The sequence below is a fragment of the Periophthalmus magnuspinnatus genome, chromosome 15 (assembly GCF_009829125.3).
Source record: "Periophthalmus magnuspinnatus isolate fPerMag1 chromosome 15, fPerMag1.2.pri, whole genome shotgun sequence".
Taxonomy (NCBI): domain Eukaryota; kingdom Metazoa; phylum Chordata; class Actinopteri; order Gobiiformes; family Gobiidae; genus Periophthalmus; species Periophthalmus magnuspinnatus.
The window spans coordinates 31,420,524-31,438,699 of record NC_047140.1 but is presented as its reverse complement, the minus strand read 5'-3'; the positions used below and the strand labels follow the sequence as shown (position 1 = coordinate 31,438,699).

The window sequence follows — 18,176 nt, the reverse complement described above, 5'->3', positions numbered from 1 at the left end:
ATGTTTTGGTTTATCGTTTATCATCTGTATTTGCTTCAGCAATAGATCGCGCTTCAAAGTGTTATCGTGACAGGCCTAGCTTCACCTTCACTGGGATTTGAGTGGAAAAAAACACAATCACATTTCTGGCTTCTTTAACTTTGTCACTAACAAATCAGTGGGTTTGAGGCAGGCTCCATCTTCACAGTAGGGATGCACCAATATGGCTTTTTTTTTCATTTTCCCACCAAAAAACACAGTTAACTTATTACAAATTTGATCTATATGTGTTATGTCCAGCTAGAAACTTCTTAAATTATTTATTCAAGTATACAAACTTATATAAATTGTACACAAACATTACATCTTGCAATAGAAGTTCAAACATTATGAGGTCTTATTACATCAATTGGGTCCATCTAGCAAGATTTCCAGACACCAGTATCAGTATCGGTGCATCCCTTCCACAAAATCATATTTTTGGTGCTGAAAAACAGCTGTGTCTCAAAGTACGGATTCAAACTTAAATATTAAAGGAGCAGAGTTTCCATTTTTAATCGATTGTTTAAGAACTGCTACAGACTTATGCTTTTCTCTTTATAGTTACTAAAGACGAGAGCAATCGTACGTGGGGTCGCAGCTCCCTCTTCAGGCCGGAGGAGTTTGATGATGTGAAGAAGGGAATCAAAAAGAAAGGAAGAACATGGGGGCCTAGTTCAGTGCAGACCAAGGAGCGACCGAATGCAACAGAGAGGTACTGTCCAAAGTCCACACATCTACTGTTTATTTATTGTCAGTGATAAGAAAAAAAAACTTTGGAAATGTATTTAATTACAGAATACTGAGTATGTGCATTAAAATGTATTTTCTTAAGTATTCCAGTACATTGTCCAATCAGAGTACTGTATTCTGCACGCTAAGAATACTTTTACATCGAGTTTTTAAATTATAGTGTAAAAACGCAACGTAGGATTAAAAACAGCTTTGTTTGTTTCACTGTTTGTTCTCCATTTTCATCATTGGAGAAGGAAAAACCACTTATGCTTCACCACAAGAGCTGGGTTTTATATTTTTCTGTCTGATTCTGTGCAGTTTGGGCCTAAATTACATGTATTCTGAATACCACTAAGTTAAAGAGTAACTGTATTGTAAAATCTTATCATAGTGCCAAAAAAAAACCCACCATTTCCCAAAGAAAATGTATAAATATATACTGACCCCAAAAAATATTGTTCCATCTGTCATTTATTGAATGATAAATTGATATAGTCATTATGGTAACTTTTTTTCTAGATTAAATCAGAGGTGGGAGATCTGTAGAAAGTACATAACATCGCAATTGTTGTTTGGGAGATTTGCTCACTCTTTTTGCTCTTTTTAGATAATAAACTTGAATTTAAAACTGAACAGGGAGGTCTAGTGTAATCTCCCAAACAAGCGTATAAATAAAGTGATGTTTCTGAACATTTGTAGCTTATTTTAGACCTGAAATCACCCAAAATGCAAAACAGATTTACATGGTGTATTAGCAGAGGAGTTGGGGGCTGGGGCGGAGTCCACAGGTGCAGGTAGGGGCTGGAGATGCAGAGATGGGAGTGGTGGTAGATCTGGGTTGACTGGAGATGAAGCACAGGTGAGTATTGACAGACTGCAGCTGGTGTTAAACCGTGGCTCCTGTAGGTAGGCGGGGGCGGGGACAAGTCTTCCAGAGTGAAAAACACAAGGAGGGAGCTGAAGGATCATGACACCATTCACATTTTTGTGCGATCAGGTACTTCCCAAAGCTGGTTATAGTTTACAGTGGGTGATGTTGTGTTTCTGTGGTTTCAGAGTGAGGCCTCTGTCCGACGGCAGTAACCCCTGGTCCACTACTCAGAAAAATGCGCCTCTCGCTGCTCTTTTTGATGAAAAAGGTGAGCTGAAGACATACTTGTAAACGTTTGATTGATTAAATTAAAATGCATTGACTTAACTTCTTCCTTTGTTTGTTTGTTTGTTTTTCAGCTGGTCTCAGTAAAGATGAAATGTCTCTGGACTTTTCTGACAGTAGCATCAAACCAAAGCAGCTCAAGTTCCCCAACCAGGTCTATATAGATCTATCTCTGTGGAGGGACGAGCAGCAACCGCAGAGTCCCAGTGGACAAAGTGGGTTGGTGGACAGCAGTGCGGCTCCAGTGAGTCCAAGTGGTCCCTCAGAGACCCCTGAAGACCCCTATACCACCACCTCCACCTCCTCCGCCTCCACCACGCCTCAGCACACCCCCACCAACAGTCTGAAGAGGAGCTCCGCCCGCCGTAAAACTGACACAGTGCTGTACGGCTGTGGCTCTCTGCTAGCGTCGGTCGTCCTGGGATACGACCTGCGGGAGGCGCTCAAGAACTCCGCCCCCGCCGAGGAGTCCGAGCCACAAAAGGAGGAGAAAAAGAAGAAGGAGGGTCTTTTCCAACGTGCCACCAGGTTTCGCCGGAGCACCTCGCCTCCAAACACCCGGCCTCGCAAAGAAGAGGCGCCTAATCACAGCACGGCCGCAACCACTGCCGCCAACCTCCTGTCCATGTCGGCCATCATGGAATGCAACTCCACCAAATGTCTTCTGCAGTCCGAGGCCGAGCTCCCTCAGACTGGCCCCGTGAAGGAGGAGGCGCCCGTCATCATCAACTCCTCACAACCGCTCAAGCAAGATCCCGCGGTGAACGGTCCAAGCAACAAGCCCACGGTGCAGCAGAGCACAGCACAGAGCAGACATCCACCTGAAGTCACCAACAACAACCCGGCCACACGTCTGCGCCGCAAGAAGTACAACAACCACATCAGTGAGTCTGACCCACTCTGACCCCAAGCCTCCTGCTACCATTTTAATCAGACCTAGTGTTTGTGCTTTATAGTTATAATCTCTGACACCCGTGGATCATTATCAATTATGTGGGTCAGTCAGGGTCAATCAACTCAGGGCTTAGGACCATAATTATGATTTGCACATTTTAAATCACAATGTTCATCTAGAACGACTTGTCCAATGGGAGCTGACGTCGCCATAAATGTCATCAAAACAAAGCGCCGTGTAGCTGTCGGCCCCTCCTATGGACAGCTGCACATCACATTAGCAAGTAGCAGACTATTTGTAATTTATACGATTATGCAACGCTGCCAAATCCTACGTGTATCACCGATTTAAGAAAATAAAATTGAGGAACGAAGTAAGTACAGAGCAGTGGGAGGTGAAAACAGGCATTGATTGGAAAAATGGCGTCTTGAAAAGAAGAGATTAAAGCTTATTCAAACATCCACGAATCACTCCAAATACAACTTTGAAGGGGTAAATGAGAAGAAACAACTATAACATGGTTAAAAGTCCATTTTGCAGAATTGGTCTGATTTAAGAATGAAACTCTTATTGGCAAGGCAAGTTTATTTGTATAGCACAGTTCGTATACAAGGTAATTTAAAGTGCTTTACAGAATAAAAAAAAGGCATTCAAATCACAACATAATTAATCACAAATAAGCATCATAAATTTAAAATTAAAGGAGAAAAGTGCTGAATAAAACCCTTTTCGTCATATGCAAAGTTTGAGCCTGGATTTAAACATTGTCAAAGCGATGTAAATGTGATATATCTGCCTCCTGTAGTGTTTTAAATCACTTCATCTGTGTTTCAGCAAATGGCCCGACCACACTACCAAACCCCATGACAGTGCAGAAGAAGCAGGAGAAGGAGAGAAACGGTGGGACAGAGGCGCCACCCGGAGGCGAGAGCGGGTCCAAACCACGGCCTGTGTCTTTAAGAGCCCTGCTGCGGGGGCGTAACAAGAGCTACTCTCTGGGCCACCTGACTGGAGATAAGGCGGCGCAGAGCCTCGGGATGGTGCTGGGGTCAGAGGTCACCGTGGGCTGTTCTCTGCTGGACATGGACACAGAGGGTCAGAAGAGGGACTGCACTGTGCCGCTCTGCCGCATCCAGAGCTCGCCGGGTCGACCCTCGCTCTTCGAACTGGAGAAGGAGTTCCTGTCCTAGATGTCCCTGAAGGTCACCGTGGACGAGATGCGGTTTAGCGACTACTGCCTTAACGTTCTGTACTATTCACCTTATTCTGGAAGTTGCCGTGGGCGCCGCCATCGTCATTCGGGTTGTATTATTTTGCATGGGGCTGCCGTTTTTGATAGCAATAAGTTCTATAGGGACAGAGCCGTTTTAACGCCTCCAGAGAATCGGTGCTGTGTTGACTTGTTGGTTACATGAACATTTTACACAAATCAACGTATTTTATATCATATTTTAGCAGCAAATTTTTTCTCAAACTCCACTGAAATGAATGGGATTCCTGATTAAGTGGAAGTGTGGTTTAGTAGCGTTTAGAGGCAAAAGTGGGCAAAGCGGAATAAGGTCAATAGAAACTGTCATGTGATGTTTCCGCGTCGTTTTCTCGCGCCTCAAGGAACGCGCTCTCCCTCAGATGAATCTTGTAAGGCCGTAGAAGTAGTAGTTGTGGAACAAGATCAGCTCATTTCCTCCTTTTTGTTCACACTTCTGCCTTTACCTTTTTCTGTTTGTGCAGCTAAACGTTGACCGCAGCTGCACCCTTTGCAACAAAAACCCTCACCTTTATATTTATATATATTTTTATAGGTAATTTAATATGAAGAAACTTGACTTTAGCAGAGTTGAGTACCTATGCTTTTAGATTTTGGCTTGAGAATCATGCATGTGACCTAAAATGTTGAACAAATTCTCTTCTTATTTGTACATATGTCTTACTTCTTGATTTCTTCCAATGCTGCAAGCTGTTTGTGCTGCGTGTGCGGTACAGTCTGTACGGGTGCCTAAACCTGGTCTTCCCAAAATGCCAGAGTTACTACTGAGTCTTCTATTCAAAACCCAGATCGGTTTTACTGGGTCACATGTTGCTAATATAGATTTTGTAAAAGTATTAGACATAGCATTTCTCTTTTTTTCTACTTTATTTTTGGTATGGTCGATGTTAAAGTTGTAGTCATTGAAAGATTGCACAGTCTGGGAGTGGTCATAGAAGAAAAAGCAACATTGCCAGAGTGATATGAGCTGTATTATGCAACAAACGCATTTCTAAAAGTATGTACACGTCTTGGTGCCTTACACATATGCACATCTGAGTTTACAAAATGTTTACATACAAGTTTGGCTCTCACAAATAAACGGGCGCTTTGGAGAAAAACTGACAGTGCCCTTGATATACTGTATCGGGTCCTGTGGCTTGAAGTCGAGCTCACTGTTTGTACACGGTTCAAAATGGCCGCTCCCAGGTTCTCCACATAGACTGTATATATAAATGGACATGGCTAACGTGCTAGCTGACACGCTCCAAAAAGGAAGTGATCATGAGTGCTCTACATGATCCTGGCATTTTTATTTCACTATTGTGCCTGTAAATCAAGATATGAACATTAATAACAGACAAACCTGGCTCCTCCTTTCCCCGACGTCCCTCTCGCTAGCGTTAGCAACAGGTTTGATTGACAGCGTTGCTAAGCTCCCGCTCCCTGCTAAACCAGCGGTGTGAGCGGGAAGGGGCGTTACCTTCAACAGGCTCGCTCCAGATTGGCTGTTATGATACTCACAGTTGGAATTCCAAATACAAAACTCTGCTCTAGCCTCGATGAGCTTCATTTGACTGCCGCCGAACGCTGTGGGTGACGTCGCTCGCACTCAGTCCACTTCTTTATACAGTCTATGATTCTCCCTTAAAAACAAAAATAACATCTCGTATGAGCTATTGACTGATGACTGCTGTTTGCAAACCTAAATCACTGTTATACTGAAATGTTTTTTTTATTTCCAAATAGTGTAAATACTGTATTATTTTCCATGGCTGTGTATATGGTCTCGTCAGCTCATGTCGAATGTGAACTGCTGTGTATTGTATGACTGCTGTAAAACTGTCGAGGCCCCGCAGATCAACAGGTGAAACCTTACAAACACCTGCGATGAAGTCCGTTGAGTGTGATCGTTGAGTTCGGCCCCTGAAATCATGGTTTTAAAAGTCTGTGTTGCCATATTTGGGCGAAACGTTGATGCTGATGACCACTGTGCCTATGACATTCCATTCAGTTTGGCTTAACTGTAGCAATAATGTGAGACTGTTGGCTATGGGACCAAATTCCTGTTCAAGACTAAGGCGTCTTCCTCCAGGACCAAAACCACTGATCCTAGCTGCTATCGGGGAGTTTTTAACTTCTCTGTCTAAAATGTTATGAACAACCCCTCATTGTGAGCATTTGTACTTCACTGACATGACATCAGTGATTGGTTAACTTAACAGTATTGGTTACTTCACCACTGATTGATTAAAAATATCAACATTTTAAATAAAGGCTAAATTAAGCTCAGCGTTTGTGTTTTTGTGAACTTTAAGACATTTTGCCATGACAAGTATTATATTAGAGGTATAATGTTATAAGTACATGCATCTCTTGGTTAAAAGGTCCAATATTGCACAAAACTGACTCCTGTGAGCTTTAACTCATGTTCTAATGCTGTTACCTCATCAAAAACAGACCTGGGGTTGTGTTTTGTTTCATTCACACATGTTTGAGTCACACTTTATTAGTCTGTCTGCATCTCCAAAGCCCAAAATGTTCTGTTCCAACTTGTGATGTCATGAAGTTGATAGTTTGTTACCTTTGTTAGTGGGTTTATAACCAAGTGAAAGTAGTAAGAAAAAGAAAGTATTGTACAAATTTTAGGTATTTGTATTTTATATACATTTTAAAGCTAATTCTTTATACTTTTACTTCAGTACATTTGAGAGTAGTATCTGTACTTTCTACTCCACTACAATTTTGAACAAGTAAAGTTTTTCATTATTGTCTGAGACCTGCTCAAAAGGCTGAGGGTAATTTTTTTTATTTTTTTTTTGGAGCAAACAAAAATATACAAAAAAAAACACAGCTGAAAAAACAATTCAGTTGTTTGTTTAAACAAAATTCAGCACAAATCTTTATCAAAATCACATTTGAAACTTTAAAAGTATTTCACCCATATTTTGAGGTCTTGTAAACAAATACTTTAACACTTTTACTTAACCTCCTGGAATCTGGGACACATTTTTGGTTGTCTAGGCCACAGTGCAAATTTTTATAAGACGAACAACATACAAGAACAGCAACAATGTAAAAATGTTCAATTTAGAATATTTTTCATCTTAGAATGTAGAGCAGATTTTTTTTGTAAAGTCACATGTCTCCTGCTCCTGTCTGCAGCTCTTCACATGAGACATTGTTCCAAGAGGCACAATTGTAGTTTCTCATTGTGTTTTACATTCAGTACATGGTGTGTGGAGTTTAAAAACACAGTGGAGCACTTCCTGTATTACCACTTGATGACATCACAAGGTGCAACAGAGTGTTTTCAGTTTGAGAGAAGAGCTCTAAATCTGCACATTTGTGTGTTTTACACATACGAGAATGAAACAAAACACAACTCCAGATCCGTGTGTGATGATGAAACAACATTAGAACAGAAAATAACACAACACACGCTCTTTAAGTAGTATTTATTTATTATAATAACACTCATCTTCATAATTACCATTTATTTATTACATATTTAATTCAATTTTAGGAGTGGTGTTTTTAAATCGCACAAGGTCAGTTACACAGCCATCAGGCACAGTGTTATGACAAGAGTGAAGTGACAGTGAAATGTGCCACTGTAAACTTTAGAATGATGGTTCAATTCCCACTTCTTGCAGTGATGCTGTTGTGCCCTTGGGCAAGACTCCTACTTATGGCCTTCATTGTCTCCAGCACATTTAGGTTTAACAGTGAGAGTGCGAGTATATACGCTATATATGCTGCCTACTTGAGGTAGAAAAGTGCAATAGGAATTTGACCATTTGACCAATCGTGTTCTGAATGCTCATTTTGAGTAACTATTCTGGTAAAGTTACCCTTTCGTTTGGTGGCATTAAGATTACAGTTACTTTACTAAAAGTAAACTAACTGTAATCTTGCATTATATTATAGTGTAAAAGCATAACATTTACAGAGTATTCAGAATACGGTCCTCTGGCCCATGTAACAAACCACATTTTAATTTGGGTATTCTTACACCTGTCACAATAACACATTTTGAAGCACAGTAAATCCTTACTGCAATAAACAATAATGACACAATAACAATGCAAAAGTAATCCCAGTGAACCATTTTTAAATAAAGTGTCTCAATAAAACGCCTGAGCTGCAACAAATAAACAGAATGAAGCAATAATTAGCCAGAGAACTTACCTTTTCAACCCCCCACAGCTCAAATATTGTCATATTACAACAAAAATACACAAACTCTCCCCACTTTGCAAAGAAAGTGTAGACACGAAATATTATGAGCCCCAAAATATAGTGTTAAATATTGAATGAGAAGTTGATTATCATCATGACAGATCTGGGTATTCTGTATTCTATAACTAAATCCATTTTCTAAGTAGTCTTCCCATCACTGTGTATGTAACAGTATTGGCAGATGGCCGTGAGTGTTGCCTGATCCATGTCACATTCACTGGCAGTCTGTAAAGGTAGCGTTGGTTGTTTCAAGCTGTAGAGGTGTTGCATTGTCCCATGTCGTCATTTAGAGCACGAGGTTCCCCATTTATCTTCAGTGATGACAGGTGAGAGAATGAGGAAGGAGAGAGTGGAGCAAAAGTCAGTAAGCGGGATAAAGAAGACTCCATTTACCAGCACTACCTCCATGTCTGTTCCTGATCTAAAAATAGTGCGGCACATGTAATTATAGCTTTGGTGAAGAATCGGAACGGCTACGATTTCTCCCCGGGGAGTTTCTGTTTCCCTCCCTTTCTTTCCTGTCTCTGCGCCGCGGGCTCTTGAGTGACACTTGACTCCTCATTTTGTCATCTTTTGTTAACACAGAGGTTGGTTTTCACTGACGGTACTCCCCAGCTGTCTGCCTCAAAACTTTTAGAGCTTCTTTTTGTCAGACATGAGTGTTTGTTTACCTGCTTTACATACTTCCTGTAGCCTTCCTCACAAGTGTCATGTGATGGTGTTGTGGTAGTGTAGTGTAGTGATGTTGTACCTTAGTGATGGTTCAGTGATAGTGAGGTGTAGTGATGGTGTGGTGCAGCTGTAGTGTAGTGATGGTGTACTGAAGTGATGGTGTAGTGACATGTCTTGTAGTCTGCTTTACTTGTTTTTGTCAGACATTTGGGGAAGCTTACGCCCCCTACTGTCTGACACCTCCTCCGGGACTCCATCCCACGTGCGTGATAAGGTGTACGCTCCCTCGTCACGATTCATGCTCCTTGGACCTCGTTTGCGCATCTTAATGGCTTCTGATGCAGCCCGCCTGCTCACGAACAGTCGCAAACATGACCACATCACCCCTGTCCTGTCTTTGCACTGGCTCCCTGTCCAGTTCAGAATCCATTTTAAAATTGTAATGTTTGTTTTTAAAGCACTAAATGGCCTTGCACCTTATCTGTGTGAGATTTTGACGCCTCACCGACCCAGCAGAGCTCTACGATCTGCTGGGCAACATCTGCTGGAGGTCCCCCGGTCCCGGTGCAAACAGTGGGGCGATCGTTCTTTTACAGTGGCCAAAACTCTGGAACTCATTGCCCATAGTGTTCCATCTCTGACCTGCCTCTGTTTAAAGCCAAACTGAAAACGTATTTATTTAAAACGTCTTTCAGCACTTAGTGGCCCTGTGACTCTTTCCTTATTTTAATGGTGTAATGTGCTCTGTTGATTTGAATGAAGTTTATTGTTTTTAATCGTGTTTTTAATGTTGTAGAGCACTTTGGGCAGCTTTGGTTGTTGGAAGATGCTATAGAAATAAAGTTTGATTGATTGATTCTGATCTAGCGCATAAACGTGACGAGGGAGTGTACACCTCATCACACGCGGGATGCAGTCCCTGAGAAGGCGTCAGACAGTAGGGGGCGCAAGCTTCTGCTAAAATCAAGTGAAGGAGCCTACAAGACAACAAAACCCCGCCACTACAACATCACGTGACATTTGTGAGGAACGCTACAGGAAGTGAAATATGAAAAACAGGTAAACAAACATGTCTGACAGAAAGAATTGCTATTTCTAAATCCAAGTTTAAGCTCAAAACTGAAGACAGAACAAACCTTTGCCAATTATTAGAGCTACAATTAAAACACAAATAAAATCAGTGTGTTTTTACCTTACGGTGATGCATTTGACCTCACTGCGGGCGCTACTCCGGGCCTGTAGGGGGAGTATGGTCTGGGCCTGAAAGCAGTACCTCGCCTTGCGCTTGACGTCCTTTATGCAGAGTTTGTGAAAGCAGCAGTTCATCTCAAACTCCTCCTATAAGAAGAAGATATAAACATTTACATAGGTGAGCTCCAAGATATAGTTAGGGCTGAAGATTAAAATGTATGAACGTCATGGTCACATTTTTTTATATAGCACTTTTCCACTTTCAAAGCATCAAGGAATCTGTTCAACTGTCACCCTGTTAATTTCAAACATGCATAGAATTTTAAAAAAAGCGTAACGTAAGACATAACAAAGCTATAAACAGATATTACAAGGAACTATATACATGTAATTAGGATGAAAACATTTATCCCCACACCTTTCCCCCTTTTCCTCATCATTTCATCAAGATATGTACAATTGGCTTTTTTCTTTTACATAATTCTTCTATTAAACCTTATTCATGCAATATTATTACCCTTTCTTGCATTATATAACATCTCCATCCATTTCATATCTCGTCTATTTTTTGTAATTCTTTTTAAACTGCTTTATATTCACACCTTCCTTTAATCCCAAATGGCAAACATCCATGGTCTAACTCCACACAATGAAGCACCAAAGCATTTCTTAGTTGTCTGGAATTTGTGAGGCAAAATGAACTTTAAATCAAACCCCTTCCCTCCCAAATAAAGGTACACATTCCATATTAGCCGCAAACACCAGTTGCATCAGAGTATGTATTGTTATCATGTTCTTGTTTTGTTGTTATTGTGGTTTCTTCCCCTATTGTTCTTCTGTTTGCGTCTAGTATCAACAGAATTATTAAAAAGGTCATATAGAAATAGGTCATATATATTGCATTTTACGAGCCCTCAGTAGTTCTCTATTTGTATTTGGTGCTACGGCTCCATTTATTTCAATTCTCAAACAACAAAATTACGCATATTTCAGACCAGAATAAGTTTGGGTGAAGTGTCTTGCCCAAGGACACAATGACAGTTTGTGCAGTACTGAAGTCAAACCACAAACCTTTGCTCAGTCAGTTGACACCTGCACACTTTCTCAATCTTTCTCTTAATCTCTACAAGTAACATGTTTATATATTTTGTAGTGTTAATATATTTTCTATTCTATTTTCTAGTGTTAATAGTTGAAGTTTACCTCTTCTCCATTTTCTCTGATGAGGTAGATCTTGTAGAACAGATCACGGTGTTGCTTTCTGACCTGCGCACGCGGCGGTTTCACACGCGCCACAATTCCTTTCATTGTGGTGTTCAGCCTCAGTAAAGGCGGGCTAATTTCGGCTGAAAAAAGACAGAAAATTATTAAATAAAATATCAAGAATATTTAAAAAAGATTATGTAAATATGTGCCTTACAGTCCCAGCGTGGGCTAAATCTGCGTGATGTAACCCAGGGTGATTTGGCAGCCGGCGTGGTCGCCTGCACACGGGCGTAGTACCACTCGGTGACATCGGAGGTTTCTTCACTGAGGTCACACTTGGGCTTCTCAATGCCTTGGCAGTGGTCCACGTTCAGCCATTCAGGCTCGCCGTAGCTGCGGGCACACGTCAGCTAATCAGAATACAGCATGAGCATAATGATGTAATGCATTTGAAAGATTATCCTCACATCTTCCACTGGACGTTGTACAGGAGAGTGGAGCTGTTGGAGGGCGGAATCCAAACCGCAGTGGTTTTGTAGTCCACAGAGTCAAACCTCAAATGGGCCGGAGGCAGAAGGCTCACTGAGACATGGAAAGAAAGATTATAGCCCAATTCAAAATTATTTTTATGACATGCCTTTCGTGTATAGCACATTTAAAACAACATCAGATGGCCAAAGTGCTAGGAAAGGAACAAACTACACTACGGATGAAATGGTCTGACGCATTATAAAGGGGCCAATAGCATTACATAAACAAAAACTTACAGTAAAAACACTAATAACATTATTGTGCCAACGTTGAGACGATTGCATATTCCCAAAGTCTGTTTTTGTCAGGGTTTTAGGCTACTCAAACTACTTGCATCTAGTTTTTCCCCCTTGGTCTCTCCCAGAGCAGAGAATGACCGACACACATGTGGATCTGTCCACAGCAACCCTTGGCTGTTATGGTCTGCTGATATTTTTTGGGCCAATTTTGATGATTTCCCCCCAAAATATGATTTGAAATAACAACTAATATAAATACTGTCTATACTTTTTACTACTAACCCCTAACAGTGCAGTGTAATCTAATTTTGTGAATGCAATCATCTCACTTAAGTGTTAAAATGTATTTATGTTATTTTATTTTTATTTTATTTTATTATTTGAAAATGGACTGACACAACAACCATAGATTAACAATTTATTAATCTGATGCATGTATCACAGTGTTTATAGCCAGGGGAATTCACAACCCCAGTCCCCAGAAGGGTTTTTAAACTGTTCAAATTTCACTAAAAAGCAGTGAGATTATTTAAAAAGAGAATTTGTCAAGAGAATGAAATCGTCCTAGGCAGGAAATTTAAGGCCAATAGCCCATATGTAAAAAAGTGTAAATACTGGCTCAATATCAGTTTGTTTCTACCACAGAGTGACAATATTTTTGTTGCTTACAAAAAGAACCAATTCAACAAAACATATCTGAAAGTTAATTAAAAAAATGCACTGAAGCTACACATTCACGAGTTTTCTTTTCTTCTAAAAAGTTGAAACTGTACCTTGTTCAGTGAGACCGCCTCCTACGGTCCCCAGCAGCACAGCGGCCCACAGAACTGCCCTCATATTGATCATTCGTCTGACACTGGACCGCAACTCTGTGCATCGCTGGTTTTAAAGTGGACACTTCCTCCATCTCAAAACGCCTTATAAGGACACAGTTCCACCTGTAATTCTGACTACCCCAAAAAAAACAAAAAAAAACACCTTCACAGCTTGATGCGAGTTCACATATCATTTTACGAGACTGGAATCAAATACACGCCCTGCAGTCATGTGGTTTATATACAACAAAAACAACTTTATTTACAGCTTACCTAAAGATACACAGCAGTATATGTTTACCTGTGCAATGCTGTTATGTAACAAAAGTACAAATGTAAATAAAACATATGCAAAAATATTTTAAATATCTGGGGCTGGACTTCCCTGCAGGACACGTTTCCCAGCAGGATCGGTGTCTTGTTTTACTAGAAATTGCCGCATAGCAAAAGTTGTTATGTAATACGTGACTATTGCCCAATCTTGGTGAAGGCAAAATTTCAAGGTTAGGGTTAGACCATAGACTAAACATATTTATGTATTTACTCAGTCTAAGGGTCAGACAGTGTTTACATCAGGGTTCTCAAATTCAAATTAGCTGGAGACCGCAGGATCGTATTCCACAAAAAAAGGTTTGTTAAAAAGTGTTGAAAACTGCAATGTGTTTGAGAAGATTATGAGGAAAAATGCAGATTCTTGCAGATTTTATGGCTATACATCGTTATTTGTTGAATTTTTTGTGATGGAAATACAAACAGCAGGAGTAACACGTGGGCTCGGGGGTTTACACATCACTAAAAAGACGTCAGCGATGCCATACTGGACACAGCCCGTTGCTCACACTATTTATCGTAAATGCATTTAATTTAATCTCTGTTTGGCCATATTCAATATCTGTTCCAGGCACAACTTGGTAAAGTGCCATTCATTTAAAACTGCCAGGACACACCCAACATTAAACTTGTGACCCACTTTCCTGCAGGTCACAAAACATCTCCTGGGCTGTGAGCTTGAGACCCCTGGTTTGCATTGACTGAAGTGTTTTTGTTCAGCACTTTTTTCTTTGCTGTTTTTAATTTTATGATCATTTACGTATTTCTATTGTGATTTTATGTTTCTTATTCTGTGAAGCACTTTATATAACACAATTGGTACACAAAATAATTCAAATAAACTTACCTTCATTGTATTTCAAGTCTGAGCAGACGCCATCATCCACATTAGAGGTTTTTACAGCAGTTCTCAATCTTACATTTGTGAATTCTATCGTCTATCTAATTTGAACTAGCCCTGTCACAATAGCAAATTTTGAAGCTCGTTATATCGCTGAAGTAAATATAGATGATAAATGATAATATTGAAACTAATTTACACCACTGACACAAAAACCCTGTTAAAAATCATGAGCTGCGATAAATAAACAACAGAATGAGACACTTTGATCGTTAGTTTACTTCTGTAAAATGTCATAGAAGGAATTAATTCAAACTTTTACGGCTTAAATCTTATCATATAGTTTAAAAAAAATGCTAAAAATGTCCCAGTAGTGCAAAGAAAATGATTGCAACAGGTCTAGTCTTGTTTTGACATGTAAAGAAGTGTAGTGACATGTGAACATATGCTATGGCGGTTACACGGTTGACGTGCTTGGGGCTGTGTGTGGGACAATGTATGCAATGTGTCTGTTTGGGTTGTAAAAGTTTTTAATTGCAAGTTTTACATTTTTTTATTATTTTATGCTGTGTGTCTGGCATTTAACACGAGACCCACTTCTTCTCCCTGGCATTTAACACTAGCTACACAGGATATCTTGGTGTTTTCTTGTTCTTTTCCTATGTATTGTGTGATCTTTACATTTGTTTGTTGCTGACTTTTATGTGAAGCACTTTGGTCAGCTCAAGTTGTTGTAAATGTGCTGCTGAAATAAGCTTGAACTGAACTGAATCATAAAGGGAAAGGAGGGCATGTGCACGGGATTTGAGCATATTCTTATAAAACTGGCGCTCAATTTCATTTGACATTTTTTCTAATCTTACCAAATGATTGACAGAGGGCACATTTGCATTCAAATAACGGTCTGCAAGTTCTGTCTGTGGACCTGTGAATAAATCATTACAGCACATGATATACTGACATTACAGAACAGGAAGCCATGTTCAGATAAGCTAAAGTTTAATACAGTAAACCTGAATATTCTTTTCTACTGTAAGAAGTGTCATCCTCCCACGCAGTGTGTAAGAGGAAGATGAACATCGCTCCATAGCCACATTTCGTCAGAGGAACAACATGGAACAACATGGATGTCTCAAATACAGTTAGTCAGAGGAACAACATGGAAGCCTCAAATGTCACCACACACGTGCTTCTTCTTTACGCATTTATAGTAAACCGCTGAATCATTCAACTGAATGAGTGTGCAGGTGAGAGGAATTGAAATGCCTTAGTCATTTAAGTTCATGTTTGTTCAGAAAATTATTATAATTTATATGGGTAAAATATGTCTTTATTTTGAAATAACAACTTGTAGTCCAAATTTATTTGACAAAAAGTATCAATCAGTTTCCATCAAGAGGCTCCCTGAACATTGTGCTGAATGTGTCTTGACATGTGGCAGATGGAGCTACTGCTGAAGGCAGGGGGTCTGGGGGTCCTGCCCCAGGGATTTTATAAAGAAAATGGTGGAATTTCATGTAATCTGGTGGAATTTTTCACCAACCCTGACAGCAGTAAAATATGAGACTTGTATTACATATTAATTATTTGCCCCCATCTTCATTTATTGCCCCCCTCTGCTCCACCTCTACTCTCCAGCACTCCTCCTTTAAATCTACAGCCTCACACTGGACTGTGACGTTCACAACACACACAAGTATAAAACTTATGAAAAGTGTTCAAAAGTTTAAAAGTTCAAGTCTGTGAGAAAGAGGCAGATTGTCACAACATAAAACCCGACTGGAAACTCATGTGGTGTAGAACCTGTGTGTGAGTGACTGTTCCTCTTTGTCCTTGTCATGAACATCATGTTCTGAGAAATAAGTCTGTTTCGCCTGTCCTCTCTGCTGATGCTGCGTGTGTGCGGTATGTCCTCTTGTCCAAACACACACATGAATGTAAACACGTACACACACGCACACATAATTGCTGAGCTCTTCATTAGAAGTTGGTCTACAAAAAACAAAACAAAAAAAAACAGTCTGGACTCCATGACCCCAATGCTGCACACGACCATGTGCACAAGGTACTCAATTTTACTAAGTAAAAGTACATATACTAGAGCAAGAAATACTCAAGTATCACATGAAAAAACTACTTAAAAAGTATTTAAGTGCCTGTTTAAGAATGCACTTAAGAAGTAAGTAGAAAAGTAAAAGTATTTCACACAGATTGAGTCTTATAAAGCTTCAAATATGGTGATTTTGAGAAAGATTTAAGTTGAATTTAAACAGGAACAACTGAATCAATATTTTTTTCCCTAGGTCTATTTATCTGTACATTTGTGTTGCTCAAACTATGAACGTGTTAAATAAACCCTGAGCCTGTTTAGCAGGTCTCACAATAAAAAATACTTGTACTTTTTTTTACATCCTGTTCCAAAATGCAGTAGAGCAGAAAGTACAGATTCAATTAAATTCAATTAATTTTTGTAACACCCAAAATCACAACAGTTGTCTTGAAGGGCGTTCATGTTTTGGTTGATGGGGGAAACCGGAGTACCCAGAGTACCCGGAGGAAACCCATCCAGACACAGCAGATATGGCTCTCAGTTGTAGTGAAGTAAAGATAAAAAAGTACGCACTGTAAAATGTACTTCATTAAAGTACAAATACCTGAACATTTTACTTAAGTACAGTACTTTATTACTTTTACTTCATTACCTTCCACCACTGAAATAACACAATAACACAATATATCCCCTAAATATCAAATTAAGAATTTAGCAGGAAACCACAAAAGTTTCGATCAGGCTTTATCCCCTTCTGAATACTAATAAAATGTTTACATTTCACACCAAGAATATAACGTCTTCCCTTCATCTTAGTCCTTTTAGCTTGGTCCCTGAAGCTTATTCCCCTTAGCCTTGTACCTTTAACTTAGCCCCTTAACTTAGCTCCTTTAGCTCATTCAATTTTGCTTAAACAATTTGGCTCATTCCCTTTGGCTCATTCCCTTTGGCTCAGCCCCTTTAGCTCAGCCCCTTTAGCTTAGCCCCTTTAGCTTAGCCCCTTTAGCTTAGCCCCTTTAGCTTAGCCCCTTTAGCTTAGCCCCTTTAGCTTAGCCCCTTTAGCTTACCCTTGTACAATAGAGAACAATGGAACAAAAATCGCGGGAAACCGTCTCTTCGCTCTAAACGGCGCAGGGCTCGGTCTCACTCATAATGTCAAGTTTACTCACGGCACCGGAGCTTTTAGATGAGCGGGAAACACGATGCGGGTCTTTTTGAATCTGGAAAATCATTGAGTGCGTTGAAATACCGAGGTCCGGAAGTTTTTGAGTGCGGTGCGAAGAACCGGCAGCTCCGCTCAGCTTACCCGGCTCTGGCTCGCTCTAGCTCGGCCGCCTCTCATAACAGCTCCCGCTCCTTCTCTCCCGCTCCACAGCCGTGAATCTCTGTGCTCACAAACTCACGAGTCCGCGGTCCTCTTCTTCGAGCTTTTCTCGCATCCGTGGTTCTTTTTAACGTGTTTTTTCTGTTTAAATCCGGGATTCCCGCGCTCTAAACAGGTCTAACGTAAACGGCGTCTTCTAGAACTTTCACGCAGGTTTCTCCGCGCAAGGTCACGTGTACACACGCCTTACGTACGAACAGCCAATAAGCATCGAGCTCAACGGTGACGCATGTCACGACCCGGAAGTATATTTTCCGTTTATTTTTCACATAATGAACCCATCCAAAGGCTAACTAGCTACGTGCTAACTAATATCCATAACGCGGTGTTTTGAATCCAAAAAGGCAGTTTAAAATGCAAGATTCTGCGAAATGTTTTAATAACTTTGTAATTCATAAAGTTTTAGAAACAGATTTTAAATAAAATTAGATGTTTGTGGTCTGTAGTTGCCACGTTGCCGATTATCCCTGACCCAAGCTTTGGAACTTTTAATATTCCTTTTTTTTGGAAAGTCTATGAGAAAAATGAATGGGAAATTTAGTTACAGAACCAGGGCGGGCGGGCGTCACTGTTGAGATCCATATAATGTAAAAACATAGGAATAATGGTAAACGCGAGGCTAAAT

General features: G+C 40.2%; 2 protein-coding genes across 2 annotated transcripts in view; one reads left to right on the top strand and one right to left on the bottom strand.

The window, feature by feature from the left end:
* The window catches only part of map3k21 (mitogen-activated protein kinase kinase kinase 21), a 35,393-nt gene extending 29,056 nt beyond the window's left edge, over positions 1 to 6,337 (top strand). The window contains exons 7-10 of the mRNA XM_033979176.2: positions 583 to 733; positions 1,810 to 1,892; positions 1,984 to 2,793; positions 3,639 to 6,337. Coding sequence (XP_033835067.1) covers positions 583 to 733; positions 1,810 to 1,892; positions 1,984 to 2,793; positions 3,639 to 3,994 — 1,400 coding nt within the window. The 3' untranslated portion in view covers positions 3,995 to 6,337. The remainder of the gene's footprint in view (positions 1 to 582; positions 734 to 1,809; positions 1,893 to 1,983; positions 2,794 to 3,638) is intronic.
* A 953-nt stretch (positions 6,338 to 7,290) lies between these two features.
* il22ra2 (interleukin 22 receptor, alpha 2) lies at positions 7,291 to 13,008 on the bottom strand. The gene is made up of 6 exons (XM_033979776.2): positions 12,905 to 13,008; positions 11,829 to 11,943; positions 11,576 to 11,754; positions 11,359 to 11,501; positions 10,157 to 10,302; positions 7,291 to 8,603 (listed from the first exon to the last, which is right to left on the bottom strand). Exons 1-6 carry the CDS (start codon positions 12,975 to 12,977, stop codon positions 8,600 to 8,602), a joined length of 660 nt encoding a protein of 219 aa, XP_033835667.2. The 5' UTR covers positions 12,978 to 13,008; the 3' UTR covers positions 7,291 to 8,599.
* Positions 13,009 to 18,176: the final 5,168 nt, after the last annotated feature.